This window comes from Callionymus lyra, chromosome 16, assembly GCF_982586985.1.
Source record: "Callionymus lyra chromosome 16, fCalLyr1.hap1.1, whole genome shotgun sequence".
In the NCBI taxonomy this organism is placed as follows: Eukaryota; Metazoa; Chordata; class Actinopteri; order Syngnathiformes; family Callionymidae; genus Callionymus; species Callionymus lyra.
This window is the reverse complement of record NC_141833.1, coordinates 6,660,892-6,685,716: the sequence shown is the minus strand read 5'-3', so window position 1 is coordinate 6,685,716 and position 24,825 is coordinate 6,660,892. Positions and strand designations below refer to the sequence as shown.

The window sequence follows — 24,825 nt, the reverse complement described above, 5'->3', positions numbered from 1 at the left end:
CATTAAAACACCTTTGTCAGGCGTAGTTTGTGGCCTTTAAGAACAAAGGCTGTTCCTCACAAGTCTATCAATTCCTGCACAGAGTGGGAGTGACGGCTCCCCTGACAAATCACTTTGTCTCTTCGCTGACAAACAACAGAGCACTTCTCTGAGTAATTCTACACTCCCCAGGAGCTGTTGTCTTTATTAAATGGCAATGGTTCTCCCTCTGGTAAAACGATGAATAACTGCCTCATCACTTCGATTCATCGCTTATTTCTGTTTACTCAGCACTCAAAACTGCTGTTGATGTGTTGCGCTCAGTTCCTTGTTGTGGTTCTGTTTAACTCCAACTGTCCCTGAGGGTCACATTGGTGAGTCAGTGAAGAGGATTTCCACATCAACAGCGAGTCATTATCTGAATGAAAACATGTGTCGGGATGAAAACGATCCGATCAAGAGGATTCGGAATTGAATTTAAATCCCTACTTGGCTTATTTTGTGTCACTTGACTTATTTCTGGTTGTTACAGCACTAAGAAACATGGTGGGATTAATACTGAAGATAAACAATCAGGGGCCATTGGCGGCCCTTGACCAGATTCCAAGCAGTCAACATTCTCTGTATCAATATAATCCAGTTAGAGAGAACTAAAGATACAGTAGTTGTATAGTAAATATTTGAAATTTCTAAAGGGTTACCATATTTTCTGGACTATAAGGCACACCTAAAAGCATTGTTATTTTTACTGTGAGCTGCTGAAAACTACACCTCTCTAACTTTTAAACTCCAGAGTTGGAGGGATTCGTGGACGAGGAATTAACTGAAAAAATACTATATTGTCTAGTAGTTTTGTAGTGTTAGAAGTGAAACATTTAAATAAGCTAATCGTTAACTTAGCAGTATCAGATGGTGTTTTTTTTCATGTGTCACAACTGAACCAAGATGAAAATTATTATGAACTTGTTGAATAAAGTTGAACTGACTTATTTGGTCACTGTGTTTCGCTTGATGCGCCTTAAAATCCAGTGTGCAAAATATTGTGCTTTTAGGAATGATGTCACTGTTTACATCCTGCTTGTTTTCATGCCATCAAATGTGGCCACTTTACTCAGACGTTTGGAAAACCATATGCTAAAGCAAGTTGCATGTGAGAGTAGTTTTTGTTGTAAGTTTGATACTTTGGCGCACCTGCTGAAATATATGGAAAAAAACCCGTAAAGGCAGCTGTTCGACCAGCGCAAGTTAGCTTTGCTAAGACAGGCTTAGCTCATTATTTACTGGCCAAACAGAGCTTAAACCCTCAACTCCAGTAACCCAAAAAAATGTCTTGAACTTTAATGAAAAAAAGGAACATTTAATTTATTGAATTTTAAATATTAAAATGATGAATCAAAGATAAAAAAGAGTCTGAGCGGGAGAATATCGGTGGGTTAGCAAGCGCTGCTGAAACCCTCGTATCTCACCCTCTCTACTCATTAGTCATATATCTTAAATTTGACTAAACCTGCACTTTGATGGATGGCTGTGGCAGGGACATGGATGGAGAAACCCTCAATTAATCTACCCTGTGCTTGAAAAGACAAAAAGCGAAGATTACATCGGCTCTTGTTACACTTGACTGTTTTTATTCTGACTTGTCACGTTATTAATCACATTTAAACCAGAGGAATTCGTAATAAATCTAATTTTGACATCATTAGCCAGGAGAGAATGGAGGCTGATGAGCGTTATGTCCGTCCAAGTAGGCTATGAAACCGATCTTTGGAGTTATACGAGGGAGAGTTTGGTGACACTTAGATTGGTTGATTGAGTCTTGGCAGAATTGTTTTTGACAAAAAACGAATTGATCATGACAATTGAAGAATCATGTGTCGTAATAATAAAATTGTGTTGCCGAAGACAAAAAAAAATATTGATCGCACAGGGAAGTGCTAACTAAGCTGCTCCGTTTGGCTCCTGGGTTTGATCCATTGCTGGTTCAGCACCTTAGCTCACGATTGAACATCTTCACAAATGGTTTGGCTTTAAAAATGTTATCGATGTAGACGAACAGTCCTGCAGACGAACATGATTTAAAAGAAGGAAGATCCATAAGTGACCTCATCTGCCTGCTAATGATTAAGATGACAACACCCTTGACTTTGAACTCGTGTTGGTTATTAACGGATCAACATCTCGCTAACCTGTGGTGACTCAGTTTCAACAAGTGTTGCCATTAATAGTATAGCAAAGCTTCCATGACAACATCTCCGGCAGATAAACAGGCTGCTAAAGTCAGAAGATGTTGACCCGGACAAGGTTATTTAATGTTGCAACTAAATGGGAGGCACTGCTTAGCACCTTACTCATGGTGAAAAAAACCCTCCCATAATGCCTTTCTACACAGCTCTATTCAATGAAAGCCGATCGGTCGCTATAATACTGTAAATTCTACGTCTATGTTTTTTATGTCAACCGAGATTTAGCTAGCTGTGATTGGTTGGCTGGGCGGCAAAGCATTACAAGAGCTGTTCCTCGTTACTGAGAAGGTTGTTGAGAGTGATGCCACCTCGTACGCAATTTGGAAGTTTGGAAATGTTGAAAAATTCTTGTTGGAGAAAATTCAACCCTAACCTTTCACGGGATGTTTACCCTGCAGTAAAAATCAAGGGGCCACTTTATATTATATTTTTCCATTTTCTGTAAATGTTTAAATGTATATATTTGTAATTTAAGTAGGGAATCTCTTGGCAAAGGCTCTATGGATGGCAAAATATTTGAATGAAATCGACTTCTATGGATAGTATACTTGCAAATCTGAAATCTGATTTGATTGATAGTCACCTCAAAATCCATCCATCTATTTTCTTCTTCTTTATCTGAAATTACATAGACAAGTTTATCGACCTTTGGACCTTTTACGATCATCAATCATTCTACATACGTGTGGAAAGAAACCGAAGTGCCCTGAGGAAAACTCATGCTTAAGGCAATGTGCATCCTACTCAACACAAACAAGACCAGGGAACTTATCCTGGACTTTAGGAAGAAACCTCCCCCTCTACAGCCATCAGTGGGACCGAGGTGGGGAGAACAGGCAGTCACAGATCCATGGATTTTCACGTCACACCTTACCTGAGCTGGAGCTGTAACACCAAGCCACAGTGAAAAAAGCCCAGAAGAAATTTTTCAATATTTCATCAGGCAGCTCAGGAAAGGTGGTTCCGAACCACCGCCCTCTCACCCTGGCCTACTGAGGACTGATGGAGAACATCCTCACCTCAGGCATCACTGTGTGGTATGGGAACACCACACAGGCAGAAAGGAAGACTCTACAGAGAGTCATGAAGACTGAGGAGAGGATCATTGGGTCTAAACTTCCGATCATGGAGTCGATGTACATGCAGCGCTGTGAGAAAAGAGCAGAGGGAATTATCAGAGACTCAGTCCATCCTGCTCACTCTCTGCTCAAAAACAAACGCTGCAAGTAAAGCCTGAGGCACAGCAGACCGGAAAGTATTAGTAGTACGTATGACGCACGTTTTCCTTCTATCTTACCACATCCAAGATCTTGACTTTCAACACTGTTTCCCCTTCAGACTAAACCAGCTGGCCTCTCTACCTTTTTCTACAAACTTTAAATCATTGTATATGTTTTTAAAAAAAAGACAGAATACATCCAAGGATGGCCTTGAAGAAGAATCCAAGAGGAAATCCAGATGGTGCAATTGGCTCCTTGGCATTGAAACTTAATTTATTTTCTACTCACCAGCTTAATATGCCACTTTTCATAGGGGCATCAACAGTCGATGGCTCTTGCTGTGAATTAAAGTGTGCAAGTATTGTCCCATGGGCTTCTCCCCGGGTGTTCCAGTCTGTAGCTGGTGTGACACCGCCAAAGCTTCAAAACCAGGGCCCAGGATTGATAGCGTCAGACGGCGCCGAAGAAGGTCAATACTCGCGTTAACGTCCGACTGTCAACCGTCCTTGACGTGACGTACGGAGAGTGGACACACACAAGGTTGTCTTGGAAGGAAGGACGCAATCGACACACTAATTACAGATGACCCGCGGAGATGTTAATTACAAGTAATGCAGGATGGTTCGCCCTCGATGTAAAGCTGTTCGAGCTGAAACTAGCTAAATCCACCTCAATGATGTTTGTCAACATGACGCACAAACCAATCTCCAAACAAGGGATTTGCATCTTCCACACAACAGTAGAATGGATCGTTGACCGGGTTGAATCGTCGTCGGTGACTGTAGCAAGTTTGTTAATGACATGATGGGCGGTTCAGCCCGGTCGCAAATCCATCAGTGCACTCACGCTGACAGAAAAAACTACTCACTCTCGTCCTCAAGTGTCTCATTTAGACACTTTAATCACCGTGCTTAACATTGCTCAGCTGTGAAAGGAACCAGATGGACTACTGGGGCGCTCTATCACGTGCCATCGAGACCTTAATAGACAACGTGGTCTAGCCGGGATGAAAAAATAACAACCTTCTTCTCCATTGAAGTCTTGTTTTTCAAGGTGGAATCGGTGATATTGGGGAAAATGGTTTGAGGAAACTGCACTTTCAATTCAAAGACTGACCTTCTTTCTTCAGATTTTCCCCTGCAACTATCTCATCAATGTGCTTACTTTTATTTTATTGTTTTTTACAAGGTCTGTACTTGTCACTCATTTATATGGGCCAAAACGCTTCTTCTGTGATTCCCAGTTGGTACAGAAGGTAGTGAACAACCCTTACTTTGGGATAGTGAGTTCCTACTGTACCTTAACTGTACTTGGCCAACCCTCTGCCTCACCTAAGTCACTTTCCCATTCGAACCTTTTTTTGCTGACGGGGTTTTAAGAGAAGCAACAAGAAAATAAAGAGATTTTCTAAAGTTAGAGATGAAGTCAAACCATGCGTTGATGTTCAGTCATGTCTGCAGGGAAAATTGGTAGTTGAGTTTAATTACTATCATCAACCCTCATTTTGATGGGTAAGTTTTATACGTTTGTGCTGAGAATAACTTAGTGGTTGCAAATGGTTTCAAAGGGGATTTTAAAGAATACAGTAAAAGTAAAATGTACTACCCCAACTTCAAGTATGAGGACAATAAAGACAAACCGAATTTCACCAAAAATGTATTGGCATTTTTAGTTTGCGCAAGTAGTTATTTCGGGACCAATTCGGTACTTCTGTCAGTCTGTAGCATTCTGTCATGTGCCTGTACAGCTTCCTTCTACAGATGTCGAGATGGTACTTCATATCCTGAAGTCAAAGAAGGTGATGGGTAGATCAAGTGCGGAGTGCTTCGAGACTAAGACATAAAGTCAAGAACACAACTTTTCCAGATCAAGAAACGAAAAAGGAAAAAAGGTACATATTATATCCACAATAATGTAATCAGTTGAAGAACCGTTGTTCCTTTTTAGAATGAATTCTGATGACTATTGAACTCTGTAGAGTGGACCTAAGGAAGTGTACTCTACATCGCTCTGAGAGGGCTATGTTGCATTACTGGAGATCCACAGCCAAGCATAGAACGCAACGTTAGCAAAAAAGTTACGTAAAGTGACGATGATTTGTTGAATTACAGTTTGAACTTGTTTTGTTAAAGTGGTAGTTCACCAAAAATTCAAACTTCACTAATTTTCTAGTCACGGTCATGTCGACTGAGGGTTGGGATTATTTTCAGAGTAATCTGTTCCTTTTTAGAGTTATAGACAAAAATGTTTGTTCATTTTAATGTAGCGACTGGAGCTCAGTTGTCTTTGTCTTCTTCTTTGTACAAAAAGACACTTAAAAACAACTAAATACCTCCACACTGCATGTCTCTAATGTCCATCTTGTATTGAAGCCTTGACACAAGAGGAATTGTTTGAAAAAGCGTTTAAAAAGTCTTACTTTTAAGCTTGTTTCTAAGCGAAGTTTAAAGAATAACAAGAAATACAGCGCTTTCAGTGTAGACAATAGACTCTATGCTCTCTAGAAGTGCTTGAGATATTTATTTGTCTCCATCGACATGTAAGGGAGTAGAGAATGAGTGAAATTGGAATTTAACAGATGTATTATTTATGGTTATATGGGATGCGTGCCAGTCCAAATCACTTAATGGATAGCTCTGCCATGGGCTGTTAAAATTAACACGAAACTGAGATCAGAGAGTCTCTAGACGTAGACACTAGTTGCAGTTGTGTCTGAGAACATTCCTTTCATAACGTGAAAAGTTCGCTCTCCTGAAAATTCTCCAGCACCTGTTCGTCTGACACTACTGCTGGTCCGACATCCTCTCATGGCGTATTCTTGCCGTCACCTGATGTCATTGAATATATATGGTGCTCTCCTTTATCATGTCATGACAGCCAGTGTGTCATGCATTTAAAACATGGGACTCCAGCGACTCGCGTGTCAAGATAAACTAGAAGCTCTGGCCGAGCCTCACATCATGGACATGGAGACGATAAATCTATATGATCCATGGCGTCGCACCTCATCTTGGTTTCCTCAAAGCCTGGGGCATATTAAGTTGCGGAACAGCGGTGGACACTCTTCCAAGGTCGGTGTCGGCCAGTCGAGGGGGGGGTGGAGTTGAAGGGATGTGGGGGTAGAGACGTCGGAGAAAATGCCAGTGTGATTGGGAAATAAGGCAGCCCGGAGCGAAGGGAAAATACTGAAGATTATCTTTAAAGTAACTCTGTGACATCACGGCTCGCGCTGGATGACCTTACATCTGCTCCCAGTTTGTTCTCGCCTTTTTATCTCTGGCCCGCGTGCTGTGATCTCGAACGCTTTGGCAGCCGCCGGAACACTTGCATGCAAAGATAAATGCTGGACTCAGATATGAGGTCAAACGTTAACCTTGGGTCCCCTTTTTTTTTTTAGGCACTGACATGCAATGAATGAGCAGATTCTGGTGTCTCAGGAGAGTGCATCGATTGTGTCAAATATACGTACAAATGATCTTGAAGAGCTGAGAATTGGGTCCAACTCCTGCTGAGGAGTCAAATGCCCTGCAGCATCCTAGAATCCAGGAGTATCTGGATCAGGGGGGTTTGACAGGACCATTATCTACTGAATTATCCATGACAGCATAAGGCGAGGAAGAGTTTATTAATGATTTCCAACATTTAAAGTGTCGCCTTACAAGAAGCCACAAGTTACAACTAACTCTTCTTATTCTATTTTTTTGATCCTGAGGGTCACATTTGGATTGGGACCTACTCAAAAGCGGTCCGACAGAAGATGAACAGGAGGAGCGACATAACTATTTCTTATTCTATGAATACATTTCCCCGATTGAACTGTGGACTGAAATAACTTGGTCTATAGTATAGGCTAAAAAGTTTTTAGAAGTTAAGATCACAGGCTGTTCAAAATTGCAATTTTTTTTGCAATGCAAAATTTTTTGAAACATGATGTTTGATTCTGTCTTCTGATATTGTCTTCTCTTGTCTATTCCTGGTCCCGATCAATCTCAATGATCTCCCTCTCTTGTTCCCCGACAACGAAGACTTCCATAACATTATTTAACGTTTCCCAACATTATCCTACATTATATCAAAATGAACATTGATCTTGAGCTTTTGAGCCAACCACATGGATCCCAATCCATTTTTTTTCTTGGTGGCAGTAAACGTTTATTCTGATAAAAGATTGAAATGATATCAATGAAATAAAAACGGATTAATGAAATAAAAAAGAGTCGTTACCATGAAATGGCATATAAGTAATAAATAATTAACAAAAATTAAAGGAAATACATTCGATTTAACTTAATAATGACTTTTTGGGGCCAATTTGGCCCTTGAACCTTTGTGCAGTGTTGGGGTCAAAGTGACCCGGTGACCAAAAAACATAAGTGTTTGAGGTATCTCTTGTCCCAGAGGCAACACAAGGGATAACACAAACACATTTGTTTTTGGGCCAAGGGGTCACCTTGACACTATAAACCGATACTAAACAATAATTAAGTTCAACGCATGTGGTCTAAAGCAGTTTCTCTGATAATAGTTGAATGACTTGGTTTAACTTTCTGTAATGTCAACAGAATTTAACGCAGTTACTGCAACACTTTAAATGTATCTTGAAAATTCTACAGTCTTATTTACCAAACCTAGACCAGATTCACACAGAACAAAATCCTCTGTAAGATCAGTAGGATTGGTTTCTTAAACGAGTAAACAGGAGCTTTTCAATGATCTATGGAAGAACATTTTGCTTAAGAACTGTAGAGTCAGCAGTGGGTTTACTGGGAGGGAGTGAGACAGACAGAGGGAGGAGGGGGTTGTTGGAGGACGAGTGTTTAGTGCATAGTAAATAGATTTTAATTTAGATAGTTGCAGGCTACGACAGGGACGAAGCAGTTCAGGAACATGGCAGAAAGAACCAGGTAACATATTTTATAAGAACAATCTTCTCCCTGATGGTGTGACAATGACTTTCCTCAAGGTTTTTTTTAGTGCGTTGACAATAATCAAACACTCACAGATTCTCAAATTAAAAAATCAAGTTGCATTTTTTCATTTAGTTATGCACACTTGAGATAGGATTAAACCAAACTAGAAGAGGAAGGATATGACTTGGTGCATGGGAAATAAGCTTGCAATATCTCCATGTCAGGCTAGAGAAAAGTATGAGTTTTGAAAGAAACTTTTAGTGAATTCATCCTGTCAGTGATGTGGACAGAACCGAGTCGCAAAGTTGCGCTCTCCAAACTTAGGTTCTTTATGCGTCAATCACAGTTCCATTAACATTTCTTAGAATATCGGACCTTTTTTTCCCCCTGTTTATAACATAAGGTTGGCGTTGGCAGGAATCACTGACAAACTCAAAGCACGCATATTTTTCTGTGATGCGATTCTACCAAAAGTCTTCTGCAATAAAGGTAGTAAGTGTTGTCTCGGCAGATCAGTCACAGCGACGTCTCCGCCGAGACTTAATGAAGACTTGAAAACATCTCCAACTTGTCTATGAAAAAGTCATGTTTGATTTCCCGAAAAACTGCCTGGGGACTCAACCTGCGTAGATGTCGACGCAAGGTCGCAAACTACTCTACAGCCCGGTAAGATAGACCCTTAACCCTTGTATAATCTCAGGGTCAAGGTGACCCAATGGCCAGAAAACAAATGTGTTTGTGGTATCCCTTGTGGTATTTGTTACTGGGTCGGACAGAAAAAAAAAATCTGTTTTACTGATAATTACTGTTTTAAAGATGTTTTATTTTCAGCATCTGATTAGTGAATCTTGACTAGTCAAAATGAATGTATAACTAGTACAACACATAGTTTGTTTGTACAAAAACATAGTTTTCGGAGTCCTTATTCCATATGAATAATGCTTGATCACAAACATGCTCACACACTGGCACAAAGTCTCTAAAAACTAGAAGACACCCTGCGCTCTATAAATTTAAATTACTTACTTACTTACACACATACAGAACACCATCGTCGGCATACAATCAAACATACACAGATGCAAATACACCAACATCTTGTTGTAACCAGTCCTGGGCTCTTTTTTTTCATGCTTTAATTGTATTATATTTTTGTAGGTCATGCTATTGTATTTTATTTTTTTTCTATCTGAACATCAGCCCGTGAATATAACCATGACATTTAACCCGTTCAAAAAAGGTGGTGTTTCAGGCTAAAGTAGGGCTAAGTTTTTGGGTTCCAGCAAAATAGTTTGCCCCAAACAATTATGCAATATTCATAAACGTGCTTGTTTTGTATTTTTACTGTGATTTAAATTTACTGGAAGGATCTTGGAAGCGTTTGCTCGACTGGACTTTTCCCCGGAGTGGGCGCCACCGAAGCTGACCCAGAAATCTATCTAAATACCAACTGCCCGGTCCCACTGAGATGATTAAATCGCGGTGGTATTCACTGGTACCAAAGTGTCTTCATTCAACCCAATTAGCCCGGAATATGGGCACAATGTTGTCAGGAGAAATGTCGCTGTACAGTTTTCATGGGTAATTACCTCGCTCCGGTGTGACAAGGCCACTGTTTGGTCGGGAGGGATGAGTGGAAGCCCCGTAGAGGAAGTGCAACATCGCTGCTCCTGGAGTAACGTTGCGTGTTTTTGTGTCAAGTCGAGTTTCGTAGAGGGCACGTGTTCTCGGCTACATGTAATTAAGAACACGGATTCTAATTTAAAGTGACCACGAGCTTTGATTTGAAAAAAGATGGATAATTGCTTGTGAGCCTTTGTTCATGAACCTTTTTAAGCATTTGAAATATCATTGAAATCAATAAACCTTGAGTAAAAATGAGAACATTGGACTGTTTGTATTGTTTGTACATTCTTAAGGGACCCTAGGGGTCAACATAATATACAAAATTAATAAAATCCGTTGATGGAAAAATGTTACCTTTATAGGTTGTATACCTTTGTCATGTTTACCTGTCCATCGATCTGTCTGTCCGTCAGCAACAACTAAACATTTCTTACAGCAGATGTTGTTGGTTGGATAAGCAACACAATTGTTTTGTTATTGTTTTAAATTTCCACTTGGACACAGGGAGCTTTTGAAGGATTTCTTGTTCACTTGTTTGGTGTCTTGTGGCTAATGCTCACACTCATCTAACCTGATCTTTTTCTCTGTATGTATATTTACAACCAAGCCAATGTCACTAGTGGTCTTGTAGTTTCAATTCAAGTGAATGTATACTTTTCTTTTTGTGAGGAATTAGCTCCTTGGCAGAGGTATGCATAGTCACAGTTTTTTTTTTTTTTCTAAATTGAATTAAGCAATTTCTGATAATTATGTTTATAATAATTATAAGGAATAATAACAATGTTTTCATACGGTTGATGGTTCCCGTGGATTCTATTCTGAATTCCACTAATATTATTGAGCTATTTAGACATCGTGCCAAAGGCAAACCTACCCACTGTTTCTCGGCTGCGAAAGTAATGCTACGGTTTTTCGGGCTGATACTTACAACTAGCCAAATAACAAGAAAAATGTGACAAAATGTTTTGGATTACTTTCTGTGACATTGTTTTACAGTTATTTACGACTGAGTCAAATGCCACTAGCGGTCTTGTGGTTTCAATTCAATTGGATCCATACTGTGTTTTGTGAGAATAAAGCTCCTGTCACAGTGCATTTTGCTGCTAAAATGCAAACATTTTTACTCATAATACTGATGTTTCTAATAATTGATTGCACAAATTAACCCTCAAACACATTTATTTTTAACCCATTGGGTCAACTTGACCCTGAGATAACACAAGGGTTTAAATAGGTCTTAGATGACTAGAAAATACATTTTCTATCAGCTTCAGATCTGTATTTTCAGGTCAAGGTCTATTGTTGTTTTGATTTCAAGCACCTGTGGTACCAAGGTGTGGCCCGAGGATGCGATCATCTTGCCGCTGGTCCATATTTAGAACAGGATCATATGTCCGTGTTTAGATTATCATGCAGAATCTGGGAGCAGATATCTCTTCGGGACTCTCGTCCACAGATTTTTATCTACGTGAGTTCCCCACGCGTCGGGTGTGTAGAGTAAATCAATTATGATGATGCATTTTCTATCTTTCCAACCGTTTCTGTTTTGACTAATTTCATCAGTGAAATTGAATTATCTCCTTTTTGCTCCATATGCCGTCGCGTTCCCTCGGTGCAGCTGAAATAATGACGAGCAGCCAAAAATACCGGAGTGGTTGTCAAAAAGTTCTGCTCTGAGTCGCTGGTTAATGATCAGATTGTTTATAGAGATAACTATTTATTATGTAATAAACAGAAATGTCTTTTTTTTTAAATTAAGGCTTGAGTTAAATCAGGTTAAATCAAAACCAGTTTGGAATTTTACTGAATTTAATCAATTTTCGATTTTCATTTAATTGTTTGAAATTGTTATATTGAAACAAAATCTCACTTAATTTTGGCATATTTACCCTTTACACTCTACCTTTTAATCACCACCGTTTAAAAGAAAATCTATTGTCTCCAAAACTAACTCCAGAGGACCGTTTTCAAATGAGTTTAAAGTAACCAAAAATTATAAGAAATTTGGACTTCAATATGTTTCTAGTTTTGTAAATTAACTTTCCTTAATAATAGACTAAGGAGGCTCCAACTTTGATTCTATTTCATGGACTAGGCATTGACTACAATCTTAACTGGCCTGACAATGACCCTCAACAAGAAAATGTAAGTAAATATTTATTAAGGGTTAATGCTTGTATGATTGGACCTGCTTGTTGAACTCAATAAAAAATACATTCCTGTTTTGCAGGTTTAAGTTTATTACAAATTAAATAATCTTCCATGACTCATTGAAATAGTGTCAGTGGCCGACCACTGGGTCACCAGTTCACAACCATCACTCCTGGGTTCTGAAATAATTTGCAGGTTTACAGTTTAAAAAAGGAAGTAGATAGATCGATCGATAAACTTTATTGATCCTTCTGGAAGTCTCCTTAGGGAAAATTGTTTTTCCAACTAGCACACAGCAATACAGATGATAGATTCATAAAAACAAAAAATAAGAACAAGAACACATTTTCTATAATGAGAAAGTACAAGATAACACAATCTTAGTCTAAAGATAAAGAACATAGATCAAAGACAATTAATAAAGACAAACGATACAAAGTTTAACATATAAGAGTCTTATTTTTCCGAGGATGACTGTCATCATCCATGATGGACAGTAGTTTGTCCAGTGATCTCCTCTCAGAAACTGTCACCAGTGAGTCCAGCTTCATAGCCAGCCAACCACAGAGCCAGTCCTTCTGATCAAGTCACAAGTAACAAAGTAATTTATATTTGTATAACGTTTTTCCAGATCAAACAATCAAAACAATACTCAATAAAATGTATGCTTAAAAGATCAAGAAAACACTGAGTCAAACACAAACAGAGGAAGATTGTTCCAAAGCTTAGAAGCAACCGATTTCTCTCCTCTGGTCCAGAAGTGTGTGCGTGGAACCATCAGTAGATTCTGATCCACAGACCTCAGAGCCCGAGCTGGGGTGTAAGGCTGGATCAGATCAGTGAACCAGAATTTTAAAGTTGATCCTGAAAGAAACTGGAAGCCAGTGAAGAGTTTGAGGATCGGAGAAATGTGAGTTCTTCTACTAGAGCAGGTCAGAATTCTTGCTGCAGAGTTTTGTATTAACTGCAGGCGAGACAGTGATCGTGTAATTTTGTGTAAAACATACCAGTCAAAGATATTTTTGTCTTTTTTAAATTGCGAGATCAATACATTTAGACAAGATTTTAGAAATGAAAAAAACTTAAATGAATATTTCTGCTTGTGTAGTTGTGAAGATTCTAACCTTGTTTAACCCTTGTATTTCCTCAGGCTCAAGGTGAACGGCACGGGTCAACTTGACCCAGAGACAATGCAAGGGATACCACAAACACATTTGTTTTCATCTACCGGGTCACGTTGACCCTGAGATAACACCAGGGTTAAATGTCCCTTCTAAATCAGTATGTAATCAAACATATACAATATTGTATTCATGTTGTATTGTAATATTTTGCACTGCTATCATATTTAAAAGGAATTATATATTTTTTTTAAATACTTAACTCAGTCATCCCATGAACTGGCAAATGTTGAAAAAACATTTTTGATTCATGTATTTTCATCAACTCAACTGGACCAGGATTCATGTCAAGTACTCACAACTGGAATTTAGGGAGTTAAAATGCTCAAAAGCTGCAAATCTATTTGTAGTACATTTTGGATCAAATAGATAGTATTCATGACGTCACAGCGCCGTCGTTTTTTCTATAAGGCTTCGCACTGGGAAGTCAGAGTGGGAGCTTCAGGTCCGAGAGGGGGGGGTCCAGGAGGCTCCAGCACCGCGGACAGCTCCTCCAGTCAGGAGGTTCGGGTCGGCAATGACGCGCGATTGGACTGGAACCCGTAGCTCCGGTCGTGACGTCACCGGCGAAGGCCCGGCAATTTAAATAGACAAGGGAAGGTGTGAGAGACATCTCCAGAAACACCCGAGAGTTCACGTCAGTCTGCCACACGGTGGAGCAAAGCTTTACCAAAACTTTTTTTTCTTTTTTTTTCCTTTTTTATAAATCCTCATCTTTTCTTGGTTATTTATTTAATTCCCCCTTTTTTTTTGCAACTGAGAAAGTTCCACAAAAAACCCCAGCAGATATTCTTTTTTTTTTTATTTCAATAGAAAGAGCCACAAGTGATTTTTCTTCTTTTTTTTGTTTTCTTCTTTATTTTTGTGCGAGTGTAAATTTTTAGAAAACATGCAACACTGACTCCAGCGATGCTCGTGTCCAACGTGAGTCTGAGCGACTGCGCAGGGCTCGACAGCGCGTCCTGCGCCGGGGAGGCGCACCTGCTCGGGGAAGGATCGTACCGGACCACCACGCTCTCCCCGACGGGACACCTGGTGGTGGCGGTGTGCCTGGGCTTCATCGGCAGCCTCGGACTCGCCAACAACCTGCTGGTGCTGGTGCTGTTCTGCCGCTACAAGATGCTGCGCTCGCCCATCAACCTGCTCCTGGTCAACATCTCCGTCAGTGACCTGCTGGTGTGCGTCCTCGGGACGCCGTTCAGCTTCGCCGCGAGCACGCAAGGTCGCTGGCTGATCGGGGACAGCGGCTGCGTGTGGTACGGGTTCGCCAACTCGCTTTTTGGTGAGTAGAAACATCCAAACCTACCCAAAAATTCATCTTTAAAGTAAGATTTTTCTCGCATGAAGGGTTGGTTTTCTGACGGATGCACGTTGTGTTCTGCGCCTCATCCTCTACCTCTTTTCTCCTGCAAACACGACACTTTAATTCACCTTTATTATATATATTATAAGAAAAACAAGGTCTGTTTAGTAGTAGATGAAATGGGATGCATTGATACAAATGTCAGATGGATGGATCTCGTCCTGGGTTGCGCAAATACACTTGAAAAAATGCTTAAAAAAAAAGAAGATTGATCGTCTGAGCAAGTGTGGAAAAAAGAAGTTTGGTGACGTAACTTCATTCAGATACAGTAGTTTGTGTTGAATGACGATCCAGATGTTCTGCTCTCTCCGCATGAATGAAGGGAGTTTTTCTTTCTTTTTTTTTTTCTTGCGGTTGCGGCAGCAGATGTTTGGTGTAAATGGATTGTGTGGATTATTATTACCCTTGAGCACACGGGGAGCCGAACCCCTTCAAACTGCCTGAAGGTGCTGAACCGTCTCGTGACCCCCAGATGTTCCTGATGTTGTCAGAGAAAAGTAAAGTCCAAATAGGAATCCGTTTGATTCCCTTTTGTAAACGATGCCATAGACGTATGTGTTGTTACTGCAACAAAAGGGTGTGTGAGTGGTGCCAGGTGCCCTCAATAAAGCATCATGGGAAATGCAACTTTTATATTAGAGTTGATTTCATATGAGTTGCAGTCTCAGTGTTGTTTGGTGTTGAATTCACTCGCAGAATGAATAAATAATTAAATACAAATCTGGCTCTTAAAGAGCCTCAGCTGTTGCACTTCAAGTGGTGACATTTTTTCCACTTCATTTGACTGTCAATGATAGACCTTGTGACGTTATTACTGCATTTTGTGGGTTGAACACAAGAGGGCAGCAATTCGCCCACTTGGTTTGAGTACAAAGTATTCCTTCTTTATTATAATTATTATTATTAACAACGCCAATTGCTTCACTAGTTCACAAAATTGCATACAACATTTTTTTCTTGATTCATTTTTTGCTTTGAAAATGTGCGAAACTAAACTAGAAAAGCACTGAGATCAGTGAATTATTAACCATGGAGCTCAATTCAAGACCATTTATAAATAAAACAGTACAATTAAATCCTTGAAACAACTTTCTTAATTAAAAAAAAAATCCTGACTGCTAATAAAATCTAGATTCAAGATCCAAAATAGTTTTCATTATCATTTTTCAAAGCAGAATAATGGAATTAAATGATTAAACAGATGCACAAAACACAAATATCACTAAAGTACCAAGGAAAGTAAAAAGTGTCATTTTTGACTAAAGTCTTTATGAACCTCTAGGGGGACTAATTGCGTACAAAAGGGTTACGAGGGTGTCATTTGCGTTTTATGTTTTCCTAAGTATAAAACAAATTGACGAAAAATTTGGTTTAAGAAAATGTAAGTGATTTGAACGTTTACTCTGCTTTGTCATTAGTTGATAGTTTTCAAAGCACATAAGATTTAAAATATATTTTCCAGCTCCACCCTGTGGCCAAACAGTGTAACAGCAATGTCGTGACGCAACTGTTAAATATCGCATTTTTTGTAAAAACTAAAAAAAAAGGTCTGTTTTTTTTCAGTTTTGGTGATCATGGAGGTATGAAGGCAAAATCTATTGATAATGTTTCCCATGAGGAAATGTTATTACCCGACCAAGATCCAAAATGGAAAGCTGTCCAGTCAAGTCCGTACAAATGAGCCATAAAAATCGTTAAAAAAAACCTCAAGCAGTCTGATTTATTTTCTTACCGGTCGTTTTTATTTCACCTATTTATGGTCCTGTTGCAAATCAAGCTGTTGAATCCATTTTGCTTCCGCCGAATACCAAACGTTGATGGTTGGAAACAGCCTGAAGTGTTGAAATGAGCTATAAACCCAAAAGCAGTCTGTTGATCCATCAACCTCACGTACGGCAATCATCGAACCCTGTCGAGGGCGATTATCTCCTATCTGCCGTCACAATCATCACCATTGTCTTCGGCGGTCCACGCTCAAGGTCGCCCCTGGTTGCTCAAGGTCGTGCTGATTCCAGGAGTGCAACGATAACAACCGGAACCTTTTAATTCGTGTCTGAGCAGAAGGAAATAAGGTGGTTTTAATTAGAGATAACAAGGTAAATCAGTGTATAGGCTGGCGGTGACATCATCGTTCATTACCCAGATGGATGCCACGACTGTCCTCGCTGGTCCTCGGTCATCTATCCCAAGCAGAAATGTGATGAAATGGCCTCTGAATGCTAGCTACGGTGCAGCCGAGTGGTTCTGCCCATGGGCAGAGGAAGCTTCATCGCCCTTCATTACATCCTCATGGGCTTTTTTTTTTTTTTTTTCCCCCTGTGGGCTGCGAGGGCCCCGGCCCTGCTAGCGAGGACGCACTGGCAACATTTGTTTTCCAAAGTTCACCCAGGGGAGAGGCCTAATGAGAGGGTGCCGAGGTGTGTGTTTGCTCAAGATGGCTAACGTAGATGGAAATGGGGCGGAATGATGCAAGTCGATGACTCACCTGGAGGTCGGAACCAGCCGGGGTCAGGATAATGGCGCTCGGAGTCTGAGGTGTTGTCACTGGTGATGAGTGAGAATCTCATGATTAATTAGATGATTATTTGAGTTTGTTTTCCTGGGTGTGAATGTGTGATCCTCTAGAAGGATTAAAGATAGAATCCTGCTGACAGTTGTTGAAGGAGTGAAATGTTGTTAATGATGTTGCTTTGATAGGTTCAGCTGCGCATCTTTGTCGTCTCACACGCTCCCATGTTGAAGAATCTGGTTGTTTTTTAATTTACCTTCATCACCATTCGGTTGTCTGCTGAAATATAATGGAACTGGATTTTCCACAAACATTGTGATCATTTATATAGGGACATATTTTGGAACTAACTGGAAAAAATACTAAAAGGGTCACATCAAATGTGTTGGAAATAGTTTGCTTGAGACCTTGGCTCATGCATGGATTTCAATTCTCTTTTTTAAAAACTAAAAGATGTTTTAAAGATCTAAATTAGGATTGTTCTGTTACATTTATTTACGATAAAGATGTGTGGTTTTAATAATGAATGTGTTGAGAATGTATAAGTCGTCGATTCTGTGTTGGACTTTTTTGTCATGGGTTAAAAGTTTTTGAATAATTGATCATGAAATTAACAACGGTTTAAAAAACGATGCACTCTAGTTTGAACCGTCCAGTAAAAAGAGCAGAATCTCCATCGGTGTCTTCTGGCTCTGAGGTTAGTCAGACAGGGACATAAATCTTCCGCTGCTTCTCTCGAGTACATTTTCAGAGTGAAGCTAATCTTGAAGTGAGAGCTGCTGCCTTTAATGTCGGCTACACAGCCTCAGAACATCCCAGCTTCAGCTGTTTGTACAAGCTGTGTGCTATAAAGTCCCATCAATGTATTGACAAACAAGAGCCAGGATGACACGATGCTGTGTATCGACGGGGTTTGTTACGTAATGTGTCTTCGCTGGAGCTCATTTGTCTCCCGAATCCGACTGGAATTGAAGTGATGACAGAATAGTTGTTAAATATCACCAACATGTGGTAGTTTTAATCATTTTGTGTCGCTCTTTTATATGTTGAACAATCATCAAGTCTTTTTGATGGTCAACAACTGGATGATGTCAATAGTATTAAAGCTTAATACGTACCTGTCAATCAAATGACTATTTATTCAATACTAATTAACACAGGCTAAGATCTATATTATTGATCTATATAGGTTACAAAAACTACTTAAAAACAGATCTGGATAGAATGTTGAGGAAATTCTGAATATGGATATAGATCAGGGGTCAACTTTCGAGGGGTCCACATTAAATTCTTGGACTGATCGTATGGGCTGTTTAATAAAAATAAGCGTGTGAGGTTTTTTATAAGAAAACACTTTTAATAAGGATTTTAAAATCTCGTAATCTTTGAAATAAATAAGCTTTAAAATAAAGCATTTTAAATGTGTGTTCTCAATTAGAATTAAAAAAGGTAAAGTTGTGAATAATTGGGGGAAATTTTATTTCCAAAAATGTTTTTTCCTTCTTTTAAATTTATTTTGAGGGGCAGAATACAAAATTCATAATAAAAAATATAAGGAAAAGAATGATGGACACGCAATGTTAATGAAATAAAATGAAATAAAATGGTCCAAAATTTTAAAGTATGTTACATATGTTAATTGTTCTTAAGCTTAAATAAATCATCGTATTGTATTCTCAGACTTTTAAAAAAATTACTGTAATTGTTCTTTCGAAAGGTACCAAAGTCACAGCTTTAAAAAAATATTTTTGGATCAAAATTAATTTCCATACTAATTTAAACTTCAAACAGATGACCTTCAGAATTAACAATAGTGTGACCCACGAAACTTTATGTTGCAAACTTTTGAAAAATGTCAACCCAAACATTGATGCAGAAAAGAAGAAATTTCAGTTATAATATTGGAAAATCGATGCACAATTAAAGAGAACTTTTTAAAACTGAATAAAAGTTATTTGAATAATTACCCGGAAACTAACATTTTCATTATGTTTGGACAATTCAACAATCCTTTAAAAATAATTGTAAAAGTTGTAGTGAGCTAGAGAGTTGAACAACTCTTCTTCGCCTACTGTAAAATACAGATGAGGAAAATAATTTTAAAAGTATTTTATTGTTTAATGTCTAAAACCTTTTCAAGCAATTAGTTCAATTTAATGTATGATTTATCTAAATTTTATTGTAATACAAAAACATTGAATTCTATTTAAGTATAAAACCTTTTTCAAGCACCGCCTTTGACAATAAATCATCTTCCAGATGTTGAGTTCTAGTCCAGTGACCGAAGGTGATTCCTCACTATAGCAGGATCATCACCGACCCATGAGTCCAGTGGACGTTCCATCACCGGGGGAAGATGAAACGTGCTCATGTGGACAGTGAGGACGTGTGACCATAACTCTTGTAGATTCCCTCCAGGATTTCAAAGACCTTTTTTCCGTGAATATTCACTCACTCGAACCTTTTTTCTTGTGAGTCAAAGTTGCAGAAAAAGACTTCCTCTACCTCTGGGATCATCATTCAGTTTCAAAGGTTCCTTCATCCCAGTCAGTAGTTGGGATCTGCTCGCGTGGAGATCTCGAGTTCCTCCGACAAGCTGCTAATTTGTTAAAATCCGACAGGACTGTGGAGGAGGAACAAAGGGAGATGGCTTGAAGACATCATTAGCGCTACGTTGGCCATGGACGACTTGTTCCTCGATAGACTCGTGAGGAGAGAAGAGCGAGCGGCGCGAGGGTCATGGGAAGGAAAGCGACATTGTTTTTGGATGACTAATTCTACCAGCTTTTGACAGAGCGTCTATCTTCGGCTCGTTCGCTTCCAAATGATCGATGCTCGCGTAAATCCAAGAACTCGTCAGAAAGGGCGCCGCTGTCAAGGACGAGGGACTTTGTGAGCTCGACGCGAAAGTCGTAGCAGCGCCGCGTCCCGCTCACCGCTTTGAATGAGCGAAGATCTATGACTCTGACTTCTTGCCAGCAGCACAAACTGAAGACAATTTGTAGCGACATGTGTGTGCTTGCTTGAATACACACTCTGTTCTTTTGCTTCTCTTCAGCACTCCATCAGCCCGCCGGCACCTATTTATCCACTTCACCTCTGCTGCTCATCCCTCTTTTTTCATCTCTCCTTGATTTGGTTGTCTGTAGTTTCACATCATCTTCTTACTGAGCATCAGGTCTGTTGGATTCCACCTGTAGTGTAGAGCAAGATGGTGTACCAAAATATCTACCACATATCATATTAACTATTCTCCTCTTTTTTATTTAACATTGTCTTTTCAGTGTAAGCGTGTATATGAAAGTAGAATTACCATAGAACCATAGAAAGTAGAATTATTTTAACCTATTTACTGATATTTAACAAACGTAAGAACAAGATCCTCTCGTTGAAAGTTTTGGAAAGAATAGATTATAAATAAATTAAATATATTAACAATAATAATACCTGAAGAAGTCTAACAATAGAAAAAATTTAAGCAAACTCCATCAACAAGCGTAGAATAATATATATATCAGAATCTACTGATGGTTCCTCGAACACGGTTCCGGACCAGAGGAGAGAAATCCTTCCAGGCTGTTGCTCCTAAGCTTTGGAACGATCTTCTTCTCTCTCTGAGTTTGATGATCTACTGACTCCTTCAAGAAACATCTTAAGACACTTTTATTTGTGCAGGCTTTTCCCCGATTTTCTGGAACTCCTGTGTTATTCTCTGTGTTATCTTGACCTTTTAAGTATATTTTATCAGTATTATTTTGATTGTAGTAAGTGCTTTGAGACCCTGGTCTGGAAAAACGCTTTACAAATATAAATAAATTACTTACTTACTTACTTACATACAGCATAAATTAAATTGTGGTCGCCCCTGACCCACGATGCAAAACATGAATACATTAATTAGGACATTCAAGAAAATAAATAGAAATAAATAACCATCAAAAAGAAATACAAAATCAACACTTAAATAATCAACTAATAAACAGAATATAAACAAAAACACAAAGTTAATGCACAGGTAGTGCAAGCAGAGGTGAGATTGATGGCAGGACAGGGAGGGAGTTGAGTCTCCTGACAGCCTGGTGGAAAAAGCTGTCCTTTAACCTGCTGGTTCTGGCCTGAAGAGGCTGTGGGACGGATGAGTAGATGGATAGATAGATGGATAGATAGATATATGGATGGATGGATGGATGGATAGATGGATAGATAGATAGATAGATAGATAGATAGATAGATAGATAGATAGATAGATAGATAGATAGATAGATAGATAGATAGATAGATAGATAGATAGATAGATAGATAGATAGATAGATAGATAGATAGATAGATAGATAGATAGATAGATAGATAGATAGATAGATAGATAGATAGATAGATAGATAGATAGATAGATAGATAGATAGATAGATAGATAGATAGATAGATAGATAGATAGATAGATAGATAGATAGATAGATAGATAGATAGATAGATAGATAGATAGATAGATAGATAGATAGATAGATAGATAGATAGATAGATAGATAGATAGATAGATAGATAGATAGATAGATAGATAGATAGATAGATAGATAGATAGATAGATAGATAGATAGATAGATAGATAGATAGATAGATAGATAGATAGATAGATAGATAGATAGATAGATAGATAGATAGATAGATAGATAGATAGATAGATAGATAGATAGATAGATAGATAGATAGATAGATAGATAGATAGATAGATAGATAGATAGATAGATAGATAGATAGATAGATAGATAGATAGATAGATAGATAGATAGATAGATAGATAGATAGATAGATAGATAGATAGATAGATAGATAGATAGATAGATAGATAGATAGATAGATAGATAGATAGATAGATAGATAGATAGATAGATAGATAGATAGATAGATAGATAGATAGATAGATAGATAGATAGATAGATAGATAGATAGATAGATAGATAGATAGATAGATAGATAGATAGATAGATAGATAGATAGATAGATAGATAGATAGATAGATAGATAGATAGATAGATAGATAGATAGATAGATAGATAGATAGATAGATAGATAGATAGATAGATAGATAGATAGATAGATAGATAGATAGATAGATAGATAGATAGATAGATAGATAGATAGATAGATAGATAGATAGATAGATAGATAGATAGATAGATAGATAGATAGATAGATAGATAGATAGATAGATAGATAGATAGATAGATAGATAGATAGATAGATAGATAGATAGATAGATAGATAGATAGATAGATAGATAGATAGATAGATAGATAGATAGATAGATAGATAGATAGATAGATAGATAGATAGATAGATAGATAGATAGATAGATAGATAGATAGATAGATAGATAGATAGATAGATAGATAGATAGATAGATAGATAGATAGATAGATAGATAGATAGATAGATAGATAGATAGATGGATGGATGGATAAATAGATAGAACTTTATTGATCCCTCAGCAGGTCTCCTTCGGGAAATTGTTTTTTCCAATTAGAACACAGCAATACAAATGATAATTCATAAAAAAAATTAAAATAAAAACAAGAACAAAGTTTCTATAAAAAGGAAGTACAAGATGATAAAATCTAAGTCTAAAGATAAAGAACATAGATTAAAGACAAATAATAAAGACAAAGGATACAAAGATTAACATAGAATAGAATGTCAAGATACTTTCACTCCACTCCTGCCCTCAAACTCAGAATTGTACAATCAAATAGCACGAGGAATGAATGAGTCCCTGAGTCTATTAGTGTTCTATCATGGGAGGAGCATTCGTGCTCCATCTGCTTCTCTGCTCACTGATGACAGTGTTCAGAGGATGACTGTCATCATCCATGATGGACATTAGTTTGTTCAATGATCTCTTCTCAGCAACTGTCACCAGTGAGTCCAGCTTCATGCCAACCACAGAGCCAGCCCTCCTGATCAACGACACGATAAAACAATTTAAATATAATAATAAAATATAAGAGAACTCCCATCATCAAGTTAAATAAAATAAACATGATAATATTATTATATATAATAATAATAATAATAATAAAAGAAACAAGTGTAGAATAATATAACAGTTGACTCTAACAATAAAATAATTTAGATATAATAATAACACAAGCAAACTCAATCAACAAGTGTAGAATAATAAATCAGTCCCCTCTTACAATAAAACAATTTTAATATAATAAATATAATAATAAAATATAAGAGAACTCCCTTCATTAAGTTAGATAAAATAAACATGATAATATTATATAATAATAATAATAAAATAAACAAGTGTAGACAGTAACAGTTGACTCTAACAATAAAACAATTTAATCAAATAAATATAATTATAATACAAGCAAACTCCATCAACAAGTCTAGAATAATATAAAAGTTGACTCTAAAAATAAAGCAATTTAATCAAATAAATATAATAATAATAAAGGCAAACTCCATCAACAAGTTTAGAATAATAAAACAGTTCACTCTAACAACAAAACCTTAAAATAAATAAAATATTATTAATAATAATAAAAGAGAACTGCGCTCAACACATCTTTTTATATTGGTATAAAGAGATTTGGAATCCAGTTTTAGAAACTGAAGCGGTGTCGTGTGAGAGCGGAGAAAGCTTAACAAGAGACTCTTACTCAACGAAGGTTTTCGAAAGGATCAACAAACAACACGTCCGATCAGGGCTTCCAACCCCGGGTCAATAATCGAGTGCGAACATATACAGTATATAATCATGATCGATGTATCCCGAGACCTATACTGGAGCGCACGTGTTGGCTGCTGCCGACATGAGCAGAGGGATTGTGCAGCGTTCTTATATACATGTGCGACACGTAGACGACACCTGGCCGCTCTGATGGTCATTTGTTCCGACGCTATGATGTCGACTCAGTTGGCGGAAAAAGAAAGCAGAAAAGGTCAGACTGAGCTAGCTAGCTGAGCTAGCTTAAACTCCAATTAATGTGAAGAATTTATTGTTTTGAATAAAACATTATTTGTGGAATGTTTTGAACGATATTTCTCAGTAGCTGGCGATAACACAGACGGAATATATTTACTTGTATTTCATATTTCCTGGATTTACATCGGAGCTGGATTTTGACTTCAGACAGAGAAGTGAGACAGCAGGTAAAGCGGCGCACAGATCTGTCTCGTTGATTCCAGGCTTCACAAGATGTATCACTTCGAGGAATTCTTGACTCGGCTGATATGTTGATCGAGGCAGACGGAGAGAAGATGGATGGAGTGAGACATTTTGGTATGATTTCAGAAGCTCTAGAGTCAGCGCCAAATTGTCACGGCTGATTTCTCCACAAGATGCTGAATTGAGAAACGTTGCCACCAGTTGAGCCAAAAACGCTGTGGTTGGAAATTAAAGGAATATATTTTTTTAAATAGTTAATTTTCAAATGATTTTAATAATATACTCGTTAACTCAGTTAACTCTTCTCTTAAGTTTATATTAGATGTTAAATAAAATAGTAAATATTTAAATATAAAATGTGTGAAAAAAACCTAAAAGATAAATCCAAAAAAAGACTTGGTTATTTAATAACAGTTTTTTAATAACCACTGATTATTATTAACACAAGTATAAACAATATAAGCTTATT

General features: G+C 37.9%; 1 protein-coding gene across 1 annotated transcript in view; it reads left to right on the top strand.

Moving 5' to 3' along the window:
- The first annotated feature begins 13,797 nt into the window (after positions 1-13,797).
- The window catches only part of LOC148063386 (vertebrate ancient opsin-like), a 52,878-nt gene continuing 41,850 nt past the window's right edge, over positions 13,798-24,825 (top strand). Inside the window, exon 1 of the mRNA XM_087810514.1 lies at positions 13,798-14,592. Within this exon, the coding sequence (XP_087666640.1) occupies positions 14,220-14,592 (373 nt within the window). The 5' untranslated portion in view covers positions 13,798-14,219. The remainder of the gene's footprint in view (positions 14,593-24,825) is intronic.